We start from the raw sequence: 22,629 nt of genomic DNA, 5'->3' as shown, positions 1-22,629 counted from the left end.
CATAATAACAACCCATTACTCCTTTCTCATTGAAACTGGTTTAATTCCTCATTGTGATGTGCTGTACATGTAGGTACATGTTGAAGTAGCCTTCCTGGTAAATGTGTCTGTGGTCTGCAGTAATGTTCTATGGTCCATTGACTGATTACTAAAGCCTGATATGAGGGGAGATTAAAGCGATGGTTTGTGCCAGCACACAGGGTGTGTAGGCTGCAGTCTATTCCCTGCACGAACAAACTTGATCACACTAGTTGAATACCACAACAGCTACTGGGATGTATGTGACACTAGTGCCAGTGTTGTCTGATGTGACACTAGTGCCAGTGTTGTCTGATGTGAAACTAGTGCCAGTGTTGTCTGATGTGAAACTAGTGCCAGTGTTGCCAGTGTTGTCTGATGTGAAACTAGTGCCAGTGTTGCCAGTGTTGTCTGATGTGACACTAGTGCCCGTGTTGTCTGATGTGACACTAGTGCCAGTGTTGTCTGATGTGACACTAGTTCCAGTGTTGCCAGTGTTGTCTGATGTGACACTAGTGCCAGTGTTGCCAGTGTTGTCTGATGTGACACTAGTGCCAGTGTTGTCTGATGTGACACTAGTGCCAGTGTTGCCAGTGTTGTCTGATGTGACACTAGTGCCAGTGTTGCCAGTGTTGTCTGATGTGACACTAGTGCCCGTGTTGCCAGTGTTGTCTGATGTGACACTAGTGCCAGTGTTGCCAGTGTTGTCTGATGTGACACTAGTGCCAGTGTTGCCAGTGTTGTCTGATGTGACACTAGTTCCAGTGTTGCCAGTGTTGTCTGATGTGACACTAGTGCCCGTGTTGCCAGTGTTGTCTGATGTGACACTAGTGCCAGTGTTGCCAGTGTAGTCTGATGTGACACTAGTTCCAGTGTTGCCAGTGTTGTCTGATGTGACACTAGTGCCCGTGTTGCCAGTGTTGTCTGATGTGACACTAGTGCCTGTGTTGCCAGTATTGTCTGATGTGACACTAGTGCCCGTGTTGCCAGTGTTGTCTGATGTGACACTAGTTCCAGTGTTGCCAGTGTTGTCTGATGTGACACTAGTTCCAGTGTTGCCAGTGTTGTCTGATGTGACACTAGTGCCCGTGTTGCCAGTGTTGTCTGATGTGACACTAGTGCCAGTGTTGCCAGTGTTGTCTGATGTGACACTAGTTCCAGTGTTGCCAGTGTTGTCTGATGTGACACTAGTGCCAGTGTTGTCTGATGTGACACTAGTGCCAGTGTTGCCAGTGTTGTCTGATGTGACACTAGTGCCCGTGTTGCCAGTGTTGCCAGTGTTGTCTGATGTGACACTAGTTCCAGTGTTGCCAGTGTTGTCTGATGTGACACTAGTGCCTGTGTTGCCAGTATTGTCTGATGTGACACTAGTGCCCATGTTGCCAGTGTTGTCTGATGTGAAACTAGTGCCCGTGTTGCCAGTGTTGTCTGATGTGACACTAGTTCCAGTGTTGCCAGTGTTGTCTGATGTGACACTAGTGCCCGTGTTGCCAGTGTTGTCTGATGTGACACTAGTGCCCGTGTTGCCAGTGTTGAGTTGATAAGATGGGGCCTCCAACCTAATTACGAGGGAGCATGTGTGTGTCAAGCACTCTCTTGCTGGAAAGCTGTTGCACATACTCTCCCTATCAGTAATCACACACTCTCCCTATCTGTAATAACACACTCTCCCTATCTGTAATCACACACTCTCCCTATCTGTAATCACACACTCTCCCTATCTGTAATCACACACTCTCCCTATCTGTAATCACACACTCTCCCTATCTGTAATCACACACTCTCCCTATCTGTAATCACACACTCTACCTATCTGTAATCACACACTCTCCCTATCTGTAATCACACACTCTTCCTATCTGTAATCACACACTCTCCCTATCTGTAATCACACACTCTCCCTATCTGTAATCACACACGTACACCCTCTCTCTCCTATTCTTAGCACCATGCTCCATTAAGTGTTCATACTCCATTGAGTATACAGTTCACCGAGCGTAACTGCACTGATTATCTCACACGTATACGCACACACACGCTCACACACACTCTTAGTCCCAACACTGTGTTTATACATTTGTTTTTTCTCCATCAGATCCCCCTCCTCTCCTCTGTTCCTCTTATCCCTCTCTCTCCATTCTTTTCCCAGGCTGTTTTGATTCCCGTGCTGTGCTCCCTCGTCTTCTTCTTCCTCCCGCTGTCCTCCTCTCTCCCTGTCCTCCCTCACCCTGCCAGTTAACTTTGTTTTCTCCTGTTGTTCTGTACAGAGGTCATGTGTGTTTAGCGTTTCTTAAACCATCTCACTGCCTTTGCATCTCTACCACCAGCATTGTTGGTGTGTGCTGCTTGTGTGTCTCTATGTGTGTGTGTTTCCCAGCTGCTAGTGCTGTAGTGTCTCCAGTGTAACAGTAACTGCTGTGACTCTGCTCTCTGTGTAATGAGAAACAGACCTCGTCAGGCATTTTATATGTTTGTGTGTCTGAAGAGGGGGGCTGGCTGGCTGACTAAACAAAGCAAAAGGGCTACGTTTGGTGGGGCCACAGTAATCCTCTCCCCACTCACCCTCCCTCCCTTTCTCCCAGCCACAGAGCCCAGAGCAGGAAGCGTACTCCTCGAGGGAGAGAGGAGCGGTCAGGGGGAGGGAGGGGAGGGTTTGTGTGTGTGCTGCCTGGCTACAGGAGAGGAGGAAACTTTACTTCACACACACTCTCACACTATCCCACACACATACTCGCTCACTTGCCTACAGCTGGTAAACACCCGCCGACTCAGAACTTTCTGTTCCCCTGCACCTGGGGAGGATTTAACACACACACGCACACACACACACACGCACGCACACACACACACACACACACACACACACACACACACACACACACACACACACACACACACACACACACACACACACACACACACACACACACATATTGAGGAGACTTTCTCGCCCAGCGGGGCTTGGTTTTATTTAAAGAGGAGCTGATGGTTCGTAAAGAGGATGGGAAAGAAGGGAAGAAAAAACCTCCCCCTCCCTCTCTCTCTCAAGGGGGTGAGGTCATTCAGCTGGGGGAAGAGTTCTGGACGAACCCGCTGGGTCTGGATCTGATCAGAGACCCTTACCTCATGTCCTCCCTCTTTCCTCTCTTCCCTCTCTCTCTTCACTCCTCCTCCTCACTCATCTCCTATTCTTTCTGTTTTTGGGGTGTTGCAAAACCAATCCTAACTCTCAGTGGATGTACAGGGAAGTCATATCCAGCCGGGAGTGTGTTTCTGCCTTCTCAAGCTTCTGTGTCTGTTTGTATCTCAGTTTGAAGTCTGTGAGCCTCTTTCAGTTCAAAAGTGTGTGTGTGTGTGTGTGTGTGTGTGTGTGTGTGTGTGTGTGTGTGTGTGTGTGTGTGTGTGTGTGTGCGTGCGTGCGTGCGTGCGTGCGTGCGTGCGTGCGTGTGTCCTCAGGTGTTCCAATGGCGTCAGCTGGAGAACCTCTACTTCAGAGAGAAGAAGTTCTCAGTGGAAGTTCATGACCCCAGGAGGTAAATCTATATGACATCTGTGTGTGTGTGTGTGTAGATGAGATTTATAATGTCTTAATTGTACCCCAGTGTAAATGCTGCTAGCTGCTTTGTGTAAAGTTTAGCAGACATTAAAATCCCAGAGCAGAGATGGTCATGGGTTGGTCCTTTTGTACCTTTGTTAGTGGTGATGATATATTAAAGACAAGTAGAGACATCAAGAGATAAACAGCGGTGCAAGTAGCTTGTGCACACACACACACACACACACACACACACACACACACACACACACACACACACACACAGTCTCAGTTTATCTTGGCGTTAAATGGAGCCTGACACAGATAGAACTGCTGATAGTCACACACACAGACGCACACACACACACACACACACACACACACACACACAGTCTCAGTTTATCTTGGCGTTAAATGGAGCCTGACACAGATAGAACTGCTGATAGTCACACACACAGACGCACACACACACACACACACACACACACACACACACAAAAACACACACACTGAACTCTGCTGTCTAGAGGAGGAAGTCACCTGTCTTTTGTTTATTTCACATCTCTACAGAGAGAGAGAGAGAGAGAGACGAGGGAGACGAGAAAAAAGGAGAGAGACGGGCAGAGAGAAGAGAGAGCTGTTTTATTGGAGGCAGTAGTTAGCATGAGATACAGCTAACTTTCTGTCTAAACACTGTAGAGTAAATCATGGGAGTCAACGTGTGTGGTACTGCTGAACATCACTACTAGACATAGCCTCTCTCTTTCTAGAATAAGTGTGTTATCCCTTGCGTCTGGCCCTGCTATAGGCCGTTGGGGTGTGTGTGTGTGTGTGTACGTGCGCGTGTGCGTGTTCTTTAATTTACTGTGTGTGTTGTGTGTGTGTATTCAGTGTGTATAAGGAGGCCTTGTGTCCGTCTCTACTGTAGGGCGTCGGTGACCAGAAGGACGTTTGGCCACAGTGGTATAGCTGTCCACACCTGGTACGCCTGCCCTGCTCTCATTAAGTCTATCTGGGCCATGGCCATCAGCCAACACCAGTTCTACCTGGACCGCAAGCAGAGCAAGGTAACACATAGAATCACTGTGAGGCTCTAGAATGAGTCTGAGGTTCTAGAATGACTGTGAGGTTCTAGAATGACTGTGAGGTCCTGGAATGAGTATGGGATTCTAGGATGAGTGTTGGAGACTAGAGTGTGTGTAGTTCTAGAGTGTGGTAGAGCATCACCATATCAGTAGAAACAAGCAGAAATACAGGATTTTGTAAAGATCTAATATCTCCATCTGTGTGTGCGTGTCCAGTCTAAGATCCATGCGGCTCGTAGTCTCAGTGAGATAGCCATCGACCTGACAGAGACTGGCACTCTGAAGACATCTAAACTGGCCAACATGGGCAGCAAGGGCAAGATCATCAGCGGCAGCTCTGGCAGTCTGCTCTCCTCAGGTAAGTCTCTCTGTGTGTGGCTGTTTTTGCATGTGTGTCTGTGCCCTGCAGTACCCTTACTTGACACTCCACCCCATAATGTTGAGGCCCTGGCCTCTATATGTAGTGTGGTAGAGGAGAGGGGGGTAGACGGAAGAGAGGAGAAGAGAGGGATGTAATGGAGGGTGGTCAGCTTTGTCCTGGTCTCTTGGACAATGCCTCTCTGTGTAGAGGGAGGTCATGTGGTTAGAAAGAGATCTGTGAGAGGAGACAGTGGTAACCCCCCCCCTTCATCCCCTATCTAGGCCAGGGCAGGGGTCTGTGGGAACCGAGTTAGAGAGGACAGGGCTGTGAATCTACCTTTAAACTTCAGGACAGAAACCCTTGATGTTTTCCCAAATGCCGTTTCCACCAACATTGTGGAAGTGTGTAAGGCACAGGCAAGATCAACTAATGTTTAGTGAAAGTGCTAGTAGTTTAGAGTGAGAGAGAAAAGAGCGGTACACACATACTGCCAACTGTGTGTGTGTGTGTGTGCATGTATGTGCAAGGTCAGCTATTTCCACACACAGCTGACACCTTATGAAATCAATTAAGGGAGACCAGGGTTGGTTGTCACACTTTTTACTCTTGTGTGTATTTCTCAGCACCAGTATTTCTTACAAGACTCTTGTCAATATCAGGAGAAAGACCAAGGTCTTGGGTTGAGATGGGGGTGCTTTTTATCCTCATATCGAACATGGTTATTAGCCATCAAACACACTCGTTCTACTTGTGACAACCAGCCCCATCGCGGCGTTGGAAGTCACATAGTATGGAGTTGGTTGTCACAATGTAACGTATTCCTTTTGTAACAGGAAATTAAGCAACACAGCAAGCCTTTCTTTGATCCAACGATATTCCTAACTAAATTCATAATGTTATACTTTGAGAATATCATATTACATTTTGAGTACATTTGTGTGTGTATGTGTGTGTTTGCACGTGCATGTGTGTGGATGTGTGCTATTTCTCCTGTCCCATGTTTCTCTGGATCTGCCTCTCTTCCTCACTTTGTGTCTTGCACACACACACACACACACACACACACACACACACACACACACACACACACACACACACACACACAATCTCATAAACACACTCAGTCACTTACATATTCCTACTCACACAGTCTGTTCTCGCTCTCACCCTCGTCTCCAAGCCAGTGTACATGTGTTTGTGTGCACGCATGCGTGCGTGTGTGTGTGTGTGTGTGTCTTGGATTGTATGCATTGAAACTGATCCAGTGGTAAAGTATTAGGAAACCGCCAGGCAAGCAGAAAGATGTCTCAGATTTTACACTAGTCAAACCTTGTTACCTCAGAACACACACACACACACACACACACACACACACACACACACACACACACACACACACACACACACACACACACACACACACACACACACACACACACACAGGTTATTCTGGCAGTGGGATGTAGAGATTGTTATTGAGAGGGATTCCTCCAGGCTTAAGTAGTCTTGGGAGATGTTGACCCAACTCAATACATCACTACTCTCTTTCCTCAGGGAAGTGGGTGTGTGCGTGTGCGTGTGCGTGTGCTTGCGTGTGTGTGTGTGCATTAAAGGGATGCTGCGTAATTCTGGCAGTTCTGGCGTTTTTTTTCTACTTCCCCAGAGTCAGATAAACTCGTGGATACCATGTTTATGTCTCTACATGCAGTATGAAGGAAGTTATAAGTAGATTCTCAAGCCAATCCTTACCAGCATTAGCGCAATGACTAGAAGTCTACAGGTACAGTAGCATCTGTAGACTTCCATCTGATGACACATCCATCCCTAACCCTAACCCAGTGCAGTCAGTGTGGCAGTACTGGCTCACATCTTAGCTCCTGACCCTAGACCAGTGCAGTCAGTGTGGCAGTACTGGCTCACATCTTAGCTCCTGACCCTAGACCAGGGGTGGCTAACTTTCCTCCTGGAGGGCAGCCCTGCTCTAACATAGTTCATACAACGATTAGTATAGCTGTTTATCATTATTATAAAATAGTGTTTACTCCAGTATGTCGTCCACAATGGTGTTTGGTCACAGGGTGAACGTTGAACCACAGGGTGACTGTTGTTAGTGTATTTGAGCAGTGACAGGGAGTGTGTGTGTGTGTGTGTGTGTGTGTGTGTGTGTGTGTGTGTGTGTGTGTGTGTGTGTGTGTGTGTGTGTGTGTGTGTGTGTGTGTGTGTGTGTGTGTGTGTGTGTGTGTGTGTGTGATGGGGAGGGAGAGGCTGGCACGATGTTGTGCCTGCAGGGTTGGAGAATGTGCGTCACAGACTGTGTCCTCGGCTGCCCCATCCCGCTCACACACACACACATACACATGCACATGCACACACCCTCCCCACCACACACAGTCTTAGACCTCCTTATCGAAGCGTTCCACTCACTTCCCGGTAAACATCCTGAGTTGTCGGCAGGTGCCTTCGCCCCTCCCCCGTCCTTCACCCTCTCCTTGTTTCTCTCTGTCTCTCTGGAGGTCTGGGTCAGAAAATGCCATTGTGTTGGGCTCCAATGTTGTCAGTGCTGTATTTGGGTGTATGTATATGTGTGCTCCACACAGTAACGTTACAGTAAGCTTGTTTCTGACAGGGTTCTACGCTCTGGTCCATGTTTAGTGCTAACTTCTTTGTGTTCTGACTGCATCTCTGATCTGTGTGTGAAGGTTCCCAGGAGTCGGACAGTTCTCAGACAGCTAAGAAAGACATGCTGGCAGCACTGAGGGCCAGGCAGGAGGCTCTGGAAGAGACACTCAAACAGAGACTAGAGGACCTCAAGAACATCTGTATCAGAGAGGCGGTAAGACACACACATGCATGCACGCACGAACACACACACAAACAAAGACACAAACATACACTACATGTACACTCACACACACTCACTCACACTCACTCACTCACACAGACACACACACATCAATGATTAATGATCAATATAATGTATTTCTGTCCCTCTTATCTCTAGGAGTTGACAGGGAAGCTTCCTAAGGAGTATCCATTAGATCCAGGGGAGGAGCCTCCGACAGTCAGGAGGAAGATTGGCCCTGCCTTCAAACTGGACGAACACAAGATCAAGCCGAAAAGAGAGGTCAGAGAATACACTCAAACTGGTACTTCCCTAAGTCCACATGAGAGCCAACTGTTTCCAGTGGTTCCGTTCAGTTCAAGTAAATGGGAGGAGTTGTATTTGTCTCCCAGTATAGATACACTTCCTCATGATCCTGGAGTGATTTAATAGATATGGTTAAGACTTGGGGATGGAGAACTGATCCTAGATGATTGGTTGAAGCAGAAAAGTAAGTGGGGCAGTGACTAAACCAGCAGTCTGAAACTTCTTAGATCTGGTTTGAAGTCATCCTCAATTCCTCTTTCTCACTGTTCTTCTATTTGTGCCGTAATATATTTTCCACTGCTACAGGGCTGACTAAAAATAGCCTGTCTGTTCCTTACCACAGGAAGCGGTTATAGTGGGAGAGAAAGAAAGTGTGTGCAAACGAGCGTACATGTGTTTGTGTGCACGCATGCGTGCGCGTGTGTGTGTGTGTCTTGGATTGTATGCATTGAAACTGATCCAGTGGTAAAGTATTAGGAAACCGCCAGGCAAGCAGAAAGATGTCTCAGATTTTACACTAGTCAAACCTTGTTACCTCAGAACACACACACACACACACACACACACACACACACACACACACACACACACACACACACACACACACACACACACACAGAGGTCATTCTGGCAGTGGGATGTAGAGATTGTTAGTGAGAGGGATTCCTCTCACTAGGTATTCTTGGGAGATGTTGACCTAACTAAATACATCACCACTCTCTCTCCTAAGGGAAGTGTGTGCGCGTGTGCATGTGTGAAACAGGTCTACTGTTCTGGTTTTCTGAGGTGAGGGTTAGGGGGGAGTAGGGGGGGTGTTTATATGAGGTGAGATCGAGGGTTAGGGGGGAGTAGGGTGTGTTTTTCTGGGGTGAGGTGAGGGTTAGGGGGGAGTAGGGTGTGTTTTTCTGAGGTGAGGTGAGGGTTAGGGGGGAGTAGGGGCATGTTTTTCTGAGGTGAGGTGAGGGTTAGGGGGGAGTACGGGCATGTTTTTCTGAGGTGAGGTGAGGGTTAGGGGGGAGTACGGGCATGTTTTTCTGAGGTGAGGTGGGTGTTAGGGGGGAGTAGGGGCATGTTTTTCTGAGGTGAGGTGAGGTGAGGGTTGGGGGGAGTAGGGGCATGTTTTTCTGAGGTGAGGGTTAGGGGGGAGTGGGGGGGGTCTGAGGTGAGGTGAGGGTTAGGGGGGAGTATGGGGGGGTTCTGAGGTGAGGTGAGAGTTAGGGGGGAGTAGTTTTTTTTTTCTGGGGTGAGGGTTAGGAGGGGGTTCTGAGCTGAGGTGAGGGTTATGGGGGAGTAGGGGGGGGTGAGGGTTAGGGGGGAATAGGGGGGATTTCTGAGGTGAGGGTTAGGGGGGAGTGGGGGGGGGGGTCTGAGGTGAGGTGATGGTTAGGGGGGAGTGGGGGGGGGGGGTCTGAGGTGAGGGTTAGGGGGGGTTTCTGAGGTGAGGGTTAGGGGGGAGTGGGGGGGGGGTCTGAGGTGAGGGTTAGGGGGGAATAGGGGGGGGGGGGTCTGAGCTGAGGTAAGGGTTATGGGGGAGTAGGGGGGGGTTGTTTTTGTGAGGTGTGGTGAGGGTTAGGGGGGAGTGGGGGGGTCTGAGGTGTGGTGAGGGTTAGGGGGGAGTGGGGGGGGTCTGAGGTGAGGGTTAGGGGGGAGTGGGGGGGGTCTGAGGTGAGGTGAGGGTTAGGGGGGGAGTGGGGGGGGGGGGGGGTTCTGAGGTGAGGGTTAGGGGGGAGTAGGGGGGTGTTTTTCTGAGGTGTGGTGAGGGTTAGGGGGGGTTCTGAGTTGAGGTAGGGGTTATGGGGGAGTAGGGGGGGGGGTGTTTTTGTGAGGTGTGGTGAGGGTTAGGGGGGAGTGGGGGGGGGGTCTGAGGTGAGGGTTAGGGGGGAGTATGGGGGGGTTCTGAGGTGAGGTGAGGGTTAGGGGGGAATAGGGGGGGTTTCTGAGGTGAGGGTTAGGGGGAGCTGGGGGTGTTTTAGGGGTTCTCAAGGGAGACGAGACAGGACTAGGAAAGAAAGGGGGAGGAAGGAAGATAGATGATTTCCTCATTGTGTTTTTCCAGGCCTGGGAACATGCTTTAGGTTACTACTGGTGGACGTGGACGGGAGTTACTCATGTCTGAGTGTGTGATAGCTTGTGTGTGTTTGTTTCTCTTTGTGCACACAGTTGTGTGTCACAATTCCTAACCCTTGCATATCTCTCTCTCTCTCTCTCTCTCTCTCTCTCTCTCTCTCTCCCTCTCTCTCTCTCTCTCTCTCTCTCTCCCTTTTACCAGGAGGAAGAGCTAGAGCGTCTAGAGAGGGAGTTTGCCATCCAATCACAGATCACGGAGGCTGCGAGGCGGTTGGCCGGCGATCCGCACGTGAGCAGTAAGAAGCTGAGGAAACAGAGGAAGACGTCGTACCTGAACGCACTGAGGAAACTCCAGGAGATAGAGAACGCCATCAACGAACACCGTGTCCGCTCTGGGAAGAAACCCACGCAACGCGCTTCGCTTATCATAGAGGGTGAGACTACACACATGCTGAGAGAATCGCTTATACGAACCACAGCGCGTAACAAACAGGGTGAGACCAGGCACACATACACAACATCAAAAATTCACATACACCATACACACACACTCAAACGCACTCACACAGACACACACACACACGGCAAGAAGTGCTCATAAACATTCATTTAAACACACCTACCTAACCCCAACCAATGCCATAGTAAGAGTGTTTTCCTCTGTTCTCTACCACAGAGGCCAACATCGGCTCAGAGGACAGCTCTCTGTCGGACGCTCTGGTCCTTGATGACGGTATGTTAACCTCTCTCTCTCTCTCTCTCTCTCTCTCTCTCTCTCTCTCTCTCTCTCTCTCTCTCTCTCTCTCTCTCTCTCTCTCTCTCTCTCTCTCTCTCTCTCTCTCTCTCTCTCTCTCTCTCTCTCTCTCTCTCTCTCTCTCTCTCTCTCTCTCTCTCTCTCTCTCTCTCTCTCTCTCTCTCTCTCTCTCTCTCTCTCTCTCAATTCAATTCAATTCAATTCAATTCAAGGGGCTTTATTGGCATGGGAAACATGTGTTAACATTGCCAAAGCAAGTGAGGTAGATAATATACAAAAGTGAAATAAACAATAAAAATTAACAGTAAACATTACACATACAGAAGTTTCAAAACAATAAAGACATTACAAATGTCATATTATATATATACAGTGTTGTAACAATGTACAACTGGTTAAAGTACACAAGGGAAAATAAATAGCCTCCCGGGTGGCGCAGTGGTCTAGGGCACTGCATCGCAGTGCTAGCTGCGCCACCAGAGTCTCTGGGTTCACGCCCAGGCTCTGTCGCAGCCGGCCGCAACCGGGAGGTCTGTGGGGCGACGCACAATTGGCATAGCGTCGTCCGGGTTAGGGAGGGTTTGGCCGGTAGGGATATCCTTGTCTCAGTATGTAAAATGTAATAAAATGTATGCACTCTACTGTAAGTCGCTCTGGATAAGAGCATCTGCTAAATGACTAAAATGTAAATGTAAAATGTAAATAAATATGGGTTGTATTTACAATGGTCTTTGTTCTTCACTGGTCACAAATCTTGCTGCTGTGATGGCACACTGTGGAATTTCACCGAGTAGATATGGGAGTTTATCAAAATTGGATTTGTTTTCGAATTCTTTGTGGATCTGTGTAATCTGAGGGAAATATGTCTCTCTAATATGGTCATACATTGGGCAGGAGGTTAGGAAGTGCAGCTCAGTTTCCACCTCATTTTGTGGGCAGTGAGCACATAGCCTGTCTTCTCTTGAGAGCCATGTCTGCCTACGGCGGCCTTTCTCAATAGCAAGGCTATGCTCACTGAGTCTGTACATAGTCAAAGCTTTCTTTAAGTTTGGGTCAGTCACAGTGGTCAGGTATTCTGCCACTGTGTACTCTCTGTTTAGGGCCAAATAGCATTCTAGTTTGCTCTGTTTTTTTGTTAATTCTTTCCAATGTGTCAAGTAATTATCTTTTTGTTTTCTCATGATTTGGTTGGGTCTAATTGTGCTGTTGTCCTGGGGCTCTGTGGGGTGTGTTTGTATTTGTGAACAGAGCCCTAGGACCAGCTTGCTTAGGGGACTCTTCTCCAGGTTCATCTCTCTGTAGGTGATGGCTTTGTTATGGAAGGTTTGGGAATCGCTTCCTTTTAGGTGGTTGTAGAATTTAACGGCTCTTTTCTGGATTTTGATAATTAGTGGGTATCGGCCTAATTCTGCTCTGCATGCATTATTTGGTGTTCTACGTTGTACACGAAGGATATTTTTGCAGAATTCTGCATGCAGAGTCTCAATTTGGTGTTTGTCCCATTTTGTGAAGTCTTGGTTGGTGAGCGGACCCCAGACCTCACAACCATAAAGGGCAATGGGCTCTATGACTGATTCAAGTATTTTTAGCCAGATCCTAATTGGTATGTTGAAATTTATGTTCCTTTTGATGGCATAGAAGGCCCTTCTTGCCTTGTCTCTCAGATCGTTCACAGCTTTGTGGAAGTTACCTGTGGCGCTGATGTTTAGGCCGAGGTATGTATAGTTTTTTGTGTGCTCTAGGGCAACAGTGTCTAGATGGAATTTGTGGTCCTGGCGACTGGACCTTTTTTGGAACACCATTATTTTGGTCTTACTGAGATTTACTGTCAGGGCCCAGGTCTGACAGAATCTGTGCAGAAGATCTAGGTGCTGCTCTAGGCCCTCCTTGGTTGGTGACAGAAGCACCAGATCATCAGCAAACAGTAGACATTTGACTTCGGATTCTAGTAGGGTGAGGCCGGGTGCTGCAGACTGTTCTAGTGCCCGCGCCAATTCGTTGATATATATGTTGAAGAGGGTGGGGCTTAAGCTGCATCCCTGTCTCACCCCACGACCCTGTGTGAAGAAATGTGTGTGTTTTTTGTCAATTTTAACCGCACACTTGTTGTTTGTGTACATGGATTTTATAATGTCGTATGTTTTACCCCCAACACCACTTTCCATCAATTTGAAAAGCAGACCCTCATGCCAAATTGAGTCGAAGGCTTTTTTGAAATCAACAAAGCATGAGAAGACTTTGCCTTTGTTTTGGTTTGTTTGGTTGCCAATTAGGGTGTGTAGGGTGAATACTTGGTCTGTTGTACGGTAATTTGGTAAAAAGCCAATTTGACATTTGCTCAGTACATTGTTTTCATTGAGGAAATGTACGAGTCTGCTGTTAATGATAATGCAGAGTATTTTCCCAAGGTTACTGTTGACGCATATTCCACGGTAGTTATTGGGGTCAAATTTGTCTCCACTTTTGTGGATTGGGGTGATCAGTCCTTGGTTCCAAATATTCTCTCTCTCTCTCTCTCTCTCTCTCTCTCTCTCTCTCTCTCTCTCTCTCTCTCTCTCTCTCTCTCTCTCTCTCTCTCTCTGTCGGACGCTCTGGTCCTAGACGACGGGATGTTTACCTCTCTCTCTCTCTCTCTCTGTGGACCTCACAGTGGAATAAATCTAAAGGTGTCATCATCAACCTTCTAATGGGGTCTAATCAGTGTTCAATCTAACCAATCCCTCCTTCCCTCTTTCTCTCTCTCTCTTCAGACGACCCCCAGGTGACAGGGACCCCGACCTTCTCTCCGGCAGCATCTCCACAAAAGGGCCTCCCTCCCCGGCCTCCCTCCCACAGCCGGCCCCCTCCTCCCCAGTCCCTAGAAGGCCTTAGGCACCTGCACTACTCTCGCTCCGAATACGACAAGTCCCCCATCAAACCCAAGATGTGGAGCGAATCCTCGCTGGACGAACCCTACGAGAGGGTAAAAAAACGCTCCTCACACTCCAGGTGAGAGGTCAACTCTGTTGCCATGACGATAGATCTATACTGGGGGCATGGGGCATGTGATAGTTGGTTTAACGATAGTAGAATGATTAGAAAATAGCAATAGTAATGTTAAGGTTTTCTAAGTGCTCTCTCTCTCCCTGGCCAGTCACAGGCGGTTCCCCAGCTCTGGTACTTGTGGGGAGGCAGGAGGCAGTAACTCTCTGCAGAGTAGCCCCATCAGGAGCCTTCCTCACTGGAGCGCCCAGTCCAGCATGCCCTCTACCCCTGACCTGAGGACCAGGACCCCTCAATATGTACACTCCACCAGGTAACCGCTAGATAACTTTGGAATAACCTTCAGACAACCGCCACACTACGGTCACCTCACTAGGTCAAAGCCTCAACTATACTGGAAAATCTCTCTCTCTATCTCCCTCCCTCCATCTCTCCCTCCTTTCACCAGGTCTGTGGACATCAGTCCCACCCGTCTGCACAGTCTGGTTCAGCACTTTAGGAACCGCAGCTCCAGCCTGGAATCTCAGGGCAAGCTGCTGGCCTCTGACCCTGACACACACACTCACACCGACACCCTGGGAGCCCTGGGCAGCCCTGACTTCTTCCTGGCCCCAGGGACACGCAGCTCCAACGGCTCGGACCCGCTGGATGACTGTTCGTCCTGTACTTCCCAGAGCAGCTCAGAACACTACTACCCTGGGGTAGCTCCGGGCTCCAACCCTAACTACTCCACCCTGGGAGAGGACTCCCCCTCCAAAGCCAGGCAGAGACAGAGGCAGAGGCACAGGTTAGTACAGCAGAGCTGGGTGTGTCCAGGGATTTACTTTGAACTTGTTCAGCAATCCTTGGAGGATCTCTGTGACATGTTCTATGTTTAATGTGTATATCCTCTCTCTCTGCAGGTCTGCAGGTCACCTTGGCTCCTCTAACTCTGGCTCCATGCCCAACCTTGCAGCCAAGAACGGATCAGGGGGCGGTGGTACGGGGGGAGCAGGGACTGGGTCAGGGCAGCACGGGGTGTACCTCCACAGCCAGAGCCAACCCTCGTCCCAGTACCGGATTAAAGAGTACCCCCTGTACGTAGAGGGAAGCCCCAACCCGGTGGTGGTGCGCAGCCTGGAGAGTGACCAGGAGGGCCACTACAGCGTCAAGGCCCAGTTCAAAACCTCCAGCTCCTACACAGCCGGGGGGCTCTACAAGGAGACCTGGGGGGGTGAGGAGGGGGGAGAGGGGAGTGGCAGACTCACCCCGTCCCGCTCCCAGATTGTACGGACTCCCTCACTGGGGCGAGAGGGGGGAGGAGGGGGGAGGGCGGTGGTGTCGGACGAGCTGAGGTGTTGGTACCAGCGCTCATCGGGCAGTCTAAAGGAGAGGAGTCACTGTGGCTCCAATGCGTCAGACAGCGGCTCGTTGCAAGGCACTCTGGGACACGGACGAGGCAACAGGGTGGGGACGCTCGCCAAGGGATCGCCAGGTGGGTGACAACACACCACACACTCATCACCCTCAGCGGGGTCGCAACAACACGACTTCCGCTTTTGGATGTTAACAATGTGAACAATGTGAACTCCTCTACCACTTTTTCTGGATTGGTTGAATAGCAGAGACCCTCTCCCGACAGTTTTTTATTTTTTATTTTACACCAGCTACATTAGGTTACACAGACATAGTTTATGTTCAAAGCTAAGTTTGGAGTTTTGACTGGGTTTGCTCAGGCAGTGTTAAGGATAGATGTTACATTTCCTATTATTTACATTCAGATTATGAGACTGATGTACTGCCTACTGCGCCAACAAGGCCTGTGTGTGAAGGAGAGGGGCCTCTGTTAAGGAGAGTGTGCGTAAAGCGATCCCTGAACTAAAGGAGCCTGTTTGTCACAATGGTCACACCCCCACTTTAAGCCCCCTATCTGAGGCATAGCTGGGATTCCGCAGCCCCTGACCACCGACCTTTGTCTTTGTGCGTGTGTGTGTGTATAACTGTGTGTAACTGTGTATAACTGTGTGTCTCTCTGTATAGCAGCTTCCCCTCACAGCCAGAGGAGTGTGACTCCCTCCAGTGAACAGGCTGCCACCCCCATACCCCCCTGCAGCCCACAACACATCCTCAACTGGCAGAGCGGGTAAGACACTCATACACACAACCTATACACACACACACACACACAAACTGCACACACACAAACTACATACACATACACACACCAATACATCATTGGCAGATTTTGTTATAACGTGTTTGGGGATGAAGACCAGGCACTCAGGATCCTGCTCCTATTGGGCCTTTAACCCTGGGTTAAAGGGTAAAGGTTAGAAGCTCTGGCTCCTGTATTACAATTCACAGGACATAATCTGCATCCTATCAAAGCATCTTCAGCTCTGCTTCTCTTTATAACCTCTTTATAACCTCCAACCTACACACACCCTTTGCCCTTCTGCAGCACGGGACTCAGTCTAGCTACTGATCACAGGGCTGTCTTGTCTTCCTAAAGGACTTGGACTTGACGTTGTTCTAACTCTCACCCTCACACTAAATACGCCAGAGTGATTTGTTAACTTCTCTCTCCTCTCTTTCTCTTTCGCTCTTCTCTCTTTTTCCTTCTCATTCCGTCCCTGTTCATCTCTCTCCCTCTCTGTCTGTACTAACCTCTCTGCTGTCTGTCTGTCTGTGTGTTTCCTGGTTTAGCGGTACAGCAGACAGCTCTCCTACTGAAGACGTGTGTCAGTCTCCCCCTCAGCCCAGCTCTGAAGCATAGAGGTACTGTCTGTCTGCCAGGACTCTGCCAGAACACAGACCTAGAAACACAACAGATAGACCAGCGAGATAGACCAACAGAAAAACAATGTAGAACCATAGACCATAGAACCAATCCTGTGTGAACACGTAGAAACACACCCCATAGAATGAGTCCTGACACAAAGACATAGAAACCTGAACTAGCTAAGGGACGTAGAAATAGATCCGCTTGACTAGATACAGTGCCTTGCAGAAGTATTCACCCCCTTTGGCATTTTTCCTATTTTGTTGCATTACAACCTATAATTTAAATGGATTTTTATTTGGATTTCATGTAATGGACATACACAAAATAGCCCAAATTGGTGAAGTGAAATGAAGAAAATAACGTGTTTCAAAAAATCGAATTAAAATAAAAACGGAAAAGTGGTGCATGCATATGTATTCACCCCTTTGCTATGAAACCCCTAAATAAGATCTGGTGCAACCAATTACCTTCAGAAGTCACATAATGATTTATATAAAGTCCACCTGTGTGCAATCTAAGTGTCACATGATCTGTCACATGATCTCAGCATATATACACCTGTTCTGAAAGGCCCCAGAGTCTGAAACACCACTAAGCAAGGGGCTCCACCAAGCAAGCGGCACCATGAAGACCAAGGAGCGCTCCAAACAGGTCAGGGGCAAAGTTGTGGAGAAGTACAGATCAGGGTTGGGTTATAAAAAAATATCCGAAACTTTGAACATCCCACGGAGCACCATTAAATCCATTATTAAAAAATGGAAAGAATATGGCACCACAACAAATCTGCCAAGAGAGGGCCGCCCACCAAAACTCACGGACCAGGCAAGGAGGGCATTAATTAGAGAGACAACAAAGAGACCAAAGATAACCCTGAAGGAGCTGCAAAGCTCCACAGCAGAGATTGGAGTATCTGTCCATTGGACCACTTTAAGCTGTACACTCCACAGAGCTGGGCTTTACGGAAGAGTGGCCAAAAAAAATAAGCAAACTTGTTTGGTGTTCGCCAAAAGGCATGTGGGAGACTCCCCATGTGGGAGACTTCCTCTCTGTTCAGATGAGACTAAAATGTAGCAGTTTGGCCATCAAGGAAAACTCTATGTCTGGAGCAAACCCAACACCTCTCATCACCCCGAGAACACCATCCCCACAGTGAAGCATGGTGGTGGCAGCATCATGCTGTGGGGATGTTTTTCATCAACAGGAACTAGGAAACTGGTCAGAATTTAAGGAATGATGGAGGGCGCTAAATACAGGGAAATTCTTGAGGGAAACCTGTTTCAGTCTTCCAGAGATTTGAGACTGGGACGGAGGTTCACCTTCCAGCAGGACAATGACCTGAAGCATACTACTAAAGTAACACTCGAGTGGTTTAAGGGAAAACATTTCATGTCTTGGAATGGCCTAGTCAAAGCCCAGACCTCAATCCAATTGAGAATCTGTGGTATGACTTAAAGATTGCTGTACACCAGCGGAACCCATCCAACTTAAAGGAGCTGGAGCAGTTTTGCCTTGAAGAATGGGCAAAAATCCCAGTGGCTAGATGTGCCAAGCTTATAGAGACATACCCCACGAGACTTGCAGCTGTAATTGCTGCAAAAGTTGGCTCTACAAAGTATTGACTTTGGGGGGGTGAATAGTTATCCACGCTCAAGTTTTCAATGTTTTTGTCTTAATTCTTGTTTGTTCACAATAAAAAATATTTTGCATTTTCAAAGTGGTAGGCATGTTGTGTAAATGAAATGATACAAACCCCCAAAAAATCTATTTTAATTCCAGGTTGTAAGATAGGAAAAATGGCAACAAAATAGGAAAAATGCCAATGGGGGTGAATACTTTCGCAAGCCACTGTATGTAGAAACAGAACCTGAACTAGATCAGTGGTGTAGAAATAGAATCCCTTGTCTAGATTCTAAGTATTGTACCAACTGCTGAGTTGAATAGGGTCTTCCCATTTCTAATCCATTCTAATAGCAGGTTTGGGAATGGTGTCTGTTCTATCTGCTTTGTTTCTATGGCTGTAACTGGACTGCATGTCTGCTGTGTGTGGCTGTCCCTGTTTCTGCCTGTAGCTGCTCTCTACAGTAAACCCTAACCCTCACTACTGTACACTCTTAGAAAAAAAGTCTGTCCCCATAGGATAATTATTTTTGGTTCCAGGTTGAACTCTTTTGGGTTCCATATAGAACCCTCTGTGGAAAAAGTAATACCTGGAACCAAAAATGGTTCCTCAAAGGGTTCTCCTATGGGGACAGCTAAAGAACCCTGTAGGTTCTAGATAACACCTTTTTTCTAACAGTGTACTGTCGGGCTGAATCCATTTAGTCGACTGGTCGATTATTTAGTCGACTGAGATTTCTTTAGTCGAGCAGTAGCAACAACAAAAAATGTTTTTAAACAGGGTGTACAAGACACCTATCTGATTCGCGTCTGTCTGTGTGCACTGATCCATTGTGGAGGCCGTGGGGATGGCACAGTCCATTACTAAGACATGTGCTTCTGAAATTGTATATGGTGATATTATGTAAGAACAATGGTGAAACACAAATAAAAAATAATATTATTTTATAACAAATGTGCTTTCTCCCACATTGAATAGTGGTCACTGTCCGCGGTTCTGAAACACATCAGTGCACTGTTGAATTGTTGCCTTTTCCTAGACCATGTTGCTATGTGCATAATAGCAAAGTTAACCAGCATATTGAGAACAATGCAGCGAAGGCAGCAGCGGAGTTAAGAGACGAGAAAACAGCCCTTGCCTTAATTGCCTAAGAAAATGAGGAGAGAGGAAACCCCAACTTAATTAGGTCTATAATCAACAGCCTGTTAAATGTGCCTGGCTTTATAAAACATCCATATACAGTGTATTCAGCCCCCTTGACTTTTCCCACATGTTGTTATGTTACATCCTTGTTCTAAAATGGATTAAATAGATTTTTTTTCAATCTACACATAATACCCCATAATGACAAAGGAAAAACAGGTTTTCAGCAATTTTTGCTCATTTATATATATTTTTTTACTGAAATATCAAATTTACATAAGTATTCAGACCTTTTACTCAGTACTTTGTTGAAGCACCTTTGGCAGTGATTACAGCCACAAGTTTTCTTGGGTACAAGCTTGGCACACCTGTATTTGGGGAATTTCTCCCGTTCTTCTCTGCAGATCCTCTCAAGCTCTGTCAGGTTGGATGGGGAGCATCGCTGCACAGCTATTTTCAGGTCTCTCCAGAGATGTTCGATCGGGTTCAAGTCCGGGCTCTGGCTAGGCCACTCAAGGACATTCAGAGACTTGTCCTGAAGCCACTCCTGCTTTGTCTTGGCTGTGTGCTGAGGGTGGTTGTCCTGTTGGAAGGTAAACCTTCGCCCCAGTCTCCGGTCCTGAACACTCTGGAGCAGGTTTTCATCAAGGAACTATCTGTACTTTGCTACGTTCATCTTTCCCTCGATCCTGACTAGTCTCCCAGTCCATGCCGCTGAAAAACATCCCCACAGCATAATGCTGCCACCACCATGCTTCACCGTAGGGATGGTGCCAGGTTTCCTCATGTGCAAGTAAAAGGCACATGCAGGCTATCATGTGCCTTTTACTGAGGAGTAAAAGGCACTCTACCATAAAGGCAGGGACTGGGCCATTCTACCATCTGGCCACTCTACCATAAAGGCCTGATTGGTGGAGTGCTGCAGAGATGGTTGTCCTTCTGGAAGGTTCTTCCATCTCCACAGAGGAACTCTGGAGCTTTGTCAGAGTGACCACCCGGCTCTTGGTCACCTCCCTGACCAAGGCCCTTCTCCCCCGATTGCTCAGTTTGGCCGGGCGGCCAGCTCTAGGAAGTGTCTTATTGGTTCCAAACTTCTTCCATTTAAGAATGATAGAGGACCTTCAATGCTGCATAATAATTGTTATCCATTTTAGAATAAGGCTAGAACGTAACAAAATGTGGAAAAAGAGAAGGGGTCTGAATACTTTCCGAATACACTGTATATTTACAGAAATAAGACAGATCCTGCTTTTGTTGCCAGTTTGAATGTTTGTTTAATAACCTACTGGTTCCGTGCACACCTAGCCAATATCACAAATGTGGCTGTTTTTAATCTTTGCTCTGCTGTAATAAAGGCTTTACATATTTTTTACCTTAGACCAGCCTCTGGTATTATTTATAATTATTTAGTGTCTTTTACACTGTTTCAAATTGTCCAACAAAATATATTAATAATAATAACCATCCTTTTCCCTTGATTTCCTTGTTATTGTTATTATTACTGTTATTATTATGATCATCAATACAATAATAAGTAATGTCGTTATCATTAGTAGGCTTAGTATAGCAGCCTGGTATAACCACCATCGAGCTGTAGGCCTGAGAGTGCATTCTGTTTAGTCTTAATACCATAACTAACTTAGGCCTCTATTTCAATACTTATATAGGATACTGTATCAATAAATAATGCATTAGTTAATGTCATCACACAGCATACGAGTCATTCATGATGTGAAATGCAATCAAGCGTTTTAGTTTTAAAAATAAAAAAACAAAGCAACCATTGAATAATTAGCGTAAACAATCAATAGGCCTAAACTGTTCCATTTCATAAATTGCATTCACGAATGAATGCGACTGTTTTAAGTCTTTGCTGTAATAAAGGCTTTACAAAAAAATACAAATACATTACAACAGACTCTCTGGTACACTTATCATTTATTTGTGTTGTTTCAAACAAAAAGTGATATTGTAATCTAACAGCACTGGTTTGGTACACATAATACGCTTGCTCCTTACTTTCTTTTTCTTGATCTCCAGTATTTTCCATAATTAGTCAAATTTATTCCACACATCTGACTTCTCCTTTACCTCTTGAGCAACCAGTAAACATTCCCCCTTTTCAAGTTTATTAGTCACGTCCACTGCATCCATTATGGTGTTCAGAGTTTGTTATAACCAATTTAATGAAGTGACTATGATATGCTATAGGTCAGGCCCTATTGGTCACGTGCATGCAATGCATACATGTGTCACATAAAGAGACCAAGGGTTAAGGGAATAGGGAATGTTTTTCCTAAACAAATTAGGGATTTCAGTAACTTGAACTTTTCAGTCAGAAATGGCTGTAATTATGTTGCAGCTTCAGCAACACGGACAGCGAGATAAACACTGTTGATGTTCTGTGTTGGTCGCTGCAGCAGGAAGGAGAGAGAGACAACGGGTGGTAGTCACACAGTCACTCGCTGTCTTATTTTCTTAGCACAGCGCAGCAAGTCTGAGCCAGGCAGCACAATCAAATCAATTGCGGTCGGACTCCCTCTAGTCATTTGTGTTTCTTAATTATTTAATCAAACAATTCGCTTAAAGCATCAGATAAGCTACGTGCATATAGTTGATTTGATTAAAACAATAGGATGTGTCTATATATGGAAAAATACACGTTTTAATATTTCTACCAATCAAATTGGTCGAAAGAACAGACAACTCTTGGTCGACCATTATATTTTTTAGTCGGGGACAGCCCTAGTGTACTGTATTACCATCTCTGATTGAACTTGAACTTATTCAACTCAATGGCATTTCTCACTGTTGACTTGTTCGTGACGTGTGCTCACATTCAGTCCATCTCAAGGATAGCAAAGCAGCAGCCACAGGGTGTATCCACCATAATACCAGTTAATTCATTATAAAACCATGAAGGGGAGTGATAAATGCGCTCTAGTCACCTAGTGTAGTTTTAGACTAGTACACTAACAGGACGTGTGAGCTGCCATAGAGACAGAGATATAGGAGGATTGAGAGATCAGTTTGAAATGAGGCCGGAAAAGTAAAGGCATCATGGATTGTGCACGTTGTTTTCACAAAAGCTTTAGGTCTAGACAAATGAAGTAACCACCAAACCATCTCCTCTCTCTTTCTCTCTCTCTCTCTC

The 22,629-nt window shown here is 46.9% G+C and overlaps 1 protein-coding gene across 1 annotated transcript in view; it reads left to right on the top strand.

Moving 5' to 3' along the window:
- Positions 1 to 22,629, top strand: part of LOC120066296 (FERM domain-containing protein 4A-like) — a 102,456-nt gene that overhangs the window by 75,369 nt on the left and 4,458 nt on the right. The window contains exons 12-23 of the mRNA XM_039017580.1: positions 3,475 to 3,551; positions 4,482 to 4,620; positions 4,855 to 4,996; positions 7,699 to 7,832; positions 8,001 to 8,123; positions 10,417 to 10,648; positions 10,891 to 10,947; positions 13,719 to 13,956; positions 14,102 to 14,263; positions 14,399 to 14,737; positions 14,853 to 15,424; positions 15,970 to 16,072. Coding sequence (XP_038873508.1) covers positions 3,475 to 3,551; positions 4,482 to 4,620; positions 4,855 to 4,996; positions 7,699 to 7,832; positions 8,001 to 8,123; positions 10,417 to 10,648; positions 10,891 to 10,947; positions 13,719 to 13,956; positions 14,102 to 14,263; positions 14,399 to 14,737; positions 14,853 to 15,424; positions 15,970 to 16,072 — 2,318 coding nt within the window. The remainder of the gene's footprint in view (positions 1 to 3,474; positions 3,552 to 4,481; positions 4,621 to 4,854; positions 4,997 to 7,698; positions 7,833 to 8,000; positions 8,124 to 10,416; positions 10,649 to 10,890; positions 10,948 to 13,718; positions 13,957 to 14,101; positions 14,264 to 14,398; positions 14,738 to 14,852; positions 15,425 to 15,969; positions 16,073 to 22,629) is intronic.

The sequence above is a fragment of the Salvelinus namaycush genome, chromosome 21 (assembly GCF_016432855.1).
Source record: "Salvelinus namaycush isolate Seneca chromosome 21, SaNama_1.0, whole genome shotgun sequence".
In the NCBI taxonomy this organism is placed as follows: Eukaryota; Metazoa; Chordata; class Actinopteri; order Salmoniformes; family Salmonidae; genus Salvelinus; species Salvelinus namaycush.
Note: the sequence above shows the minus strand (reverse complement) of the source record. Positions and strands in the feature narration are given on the sequence as shown.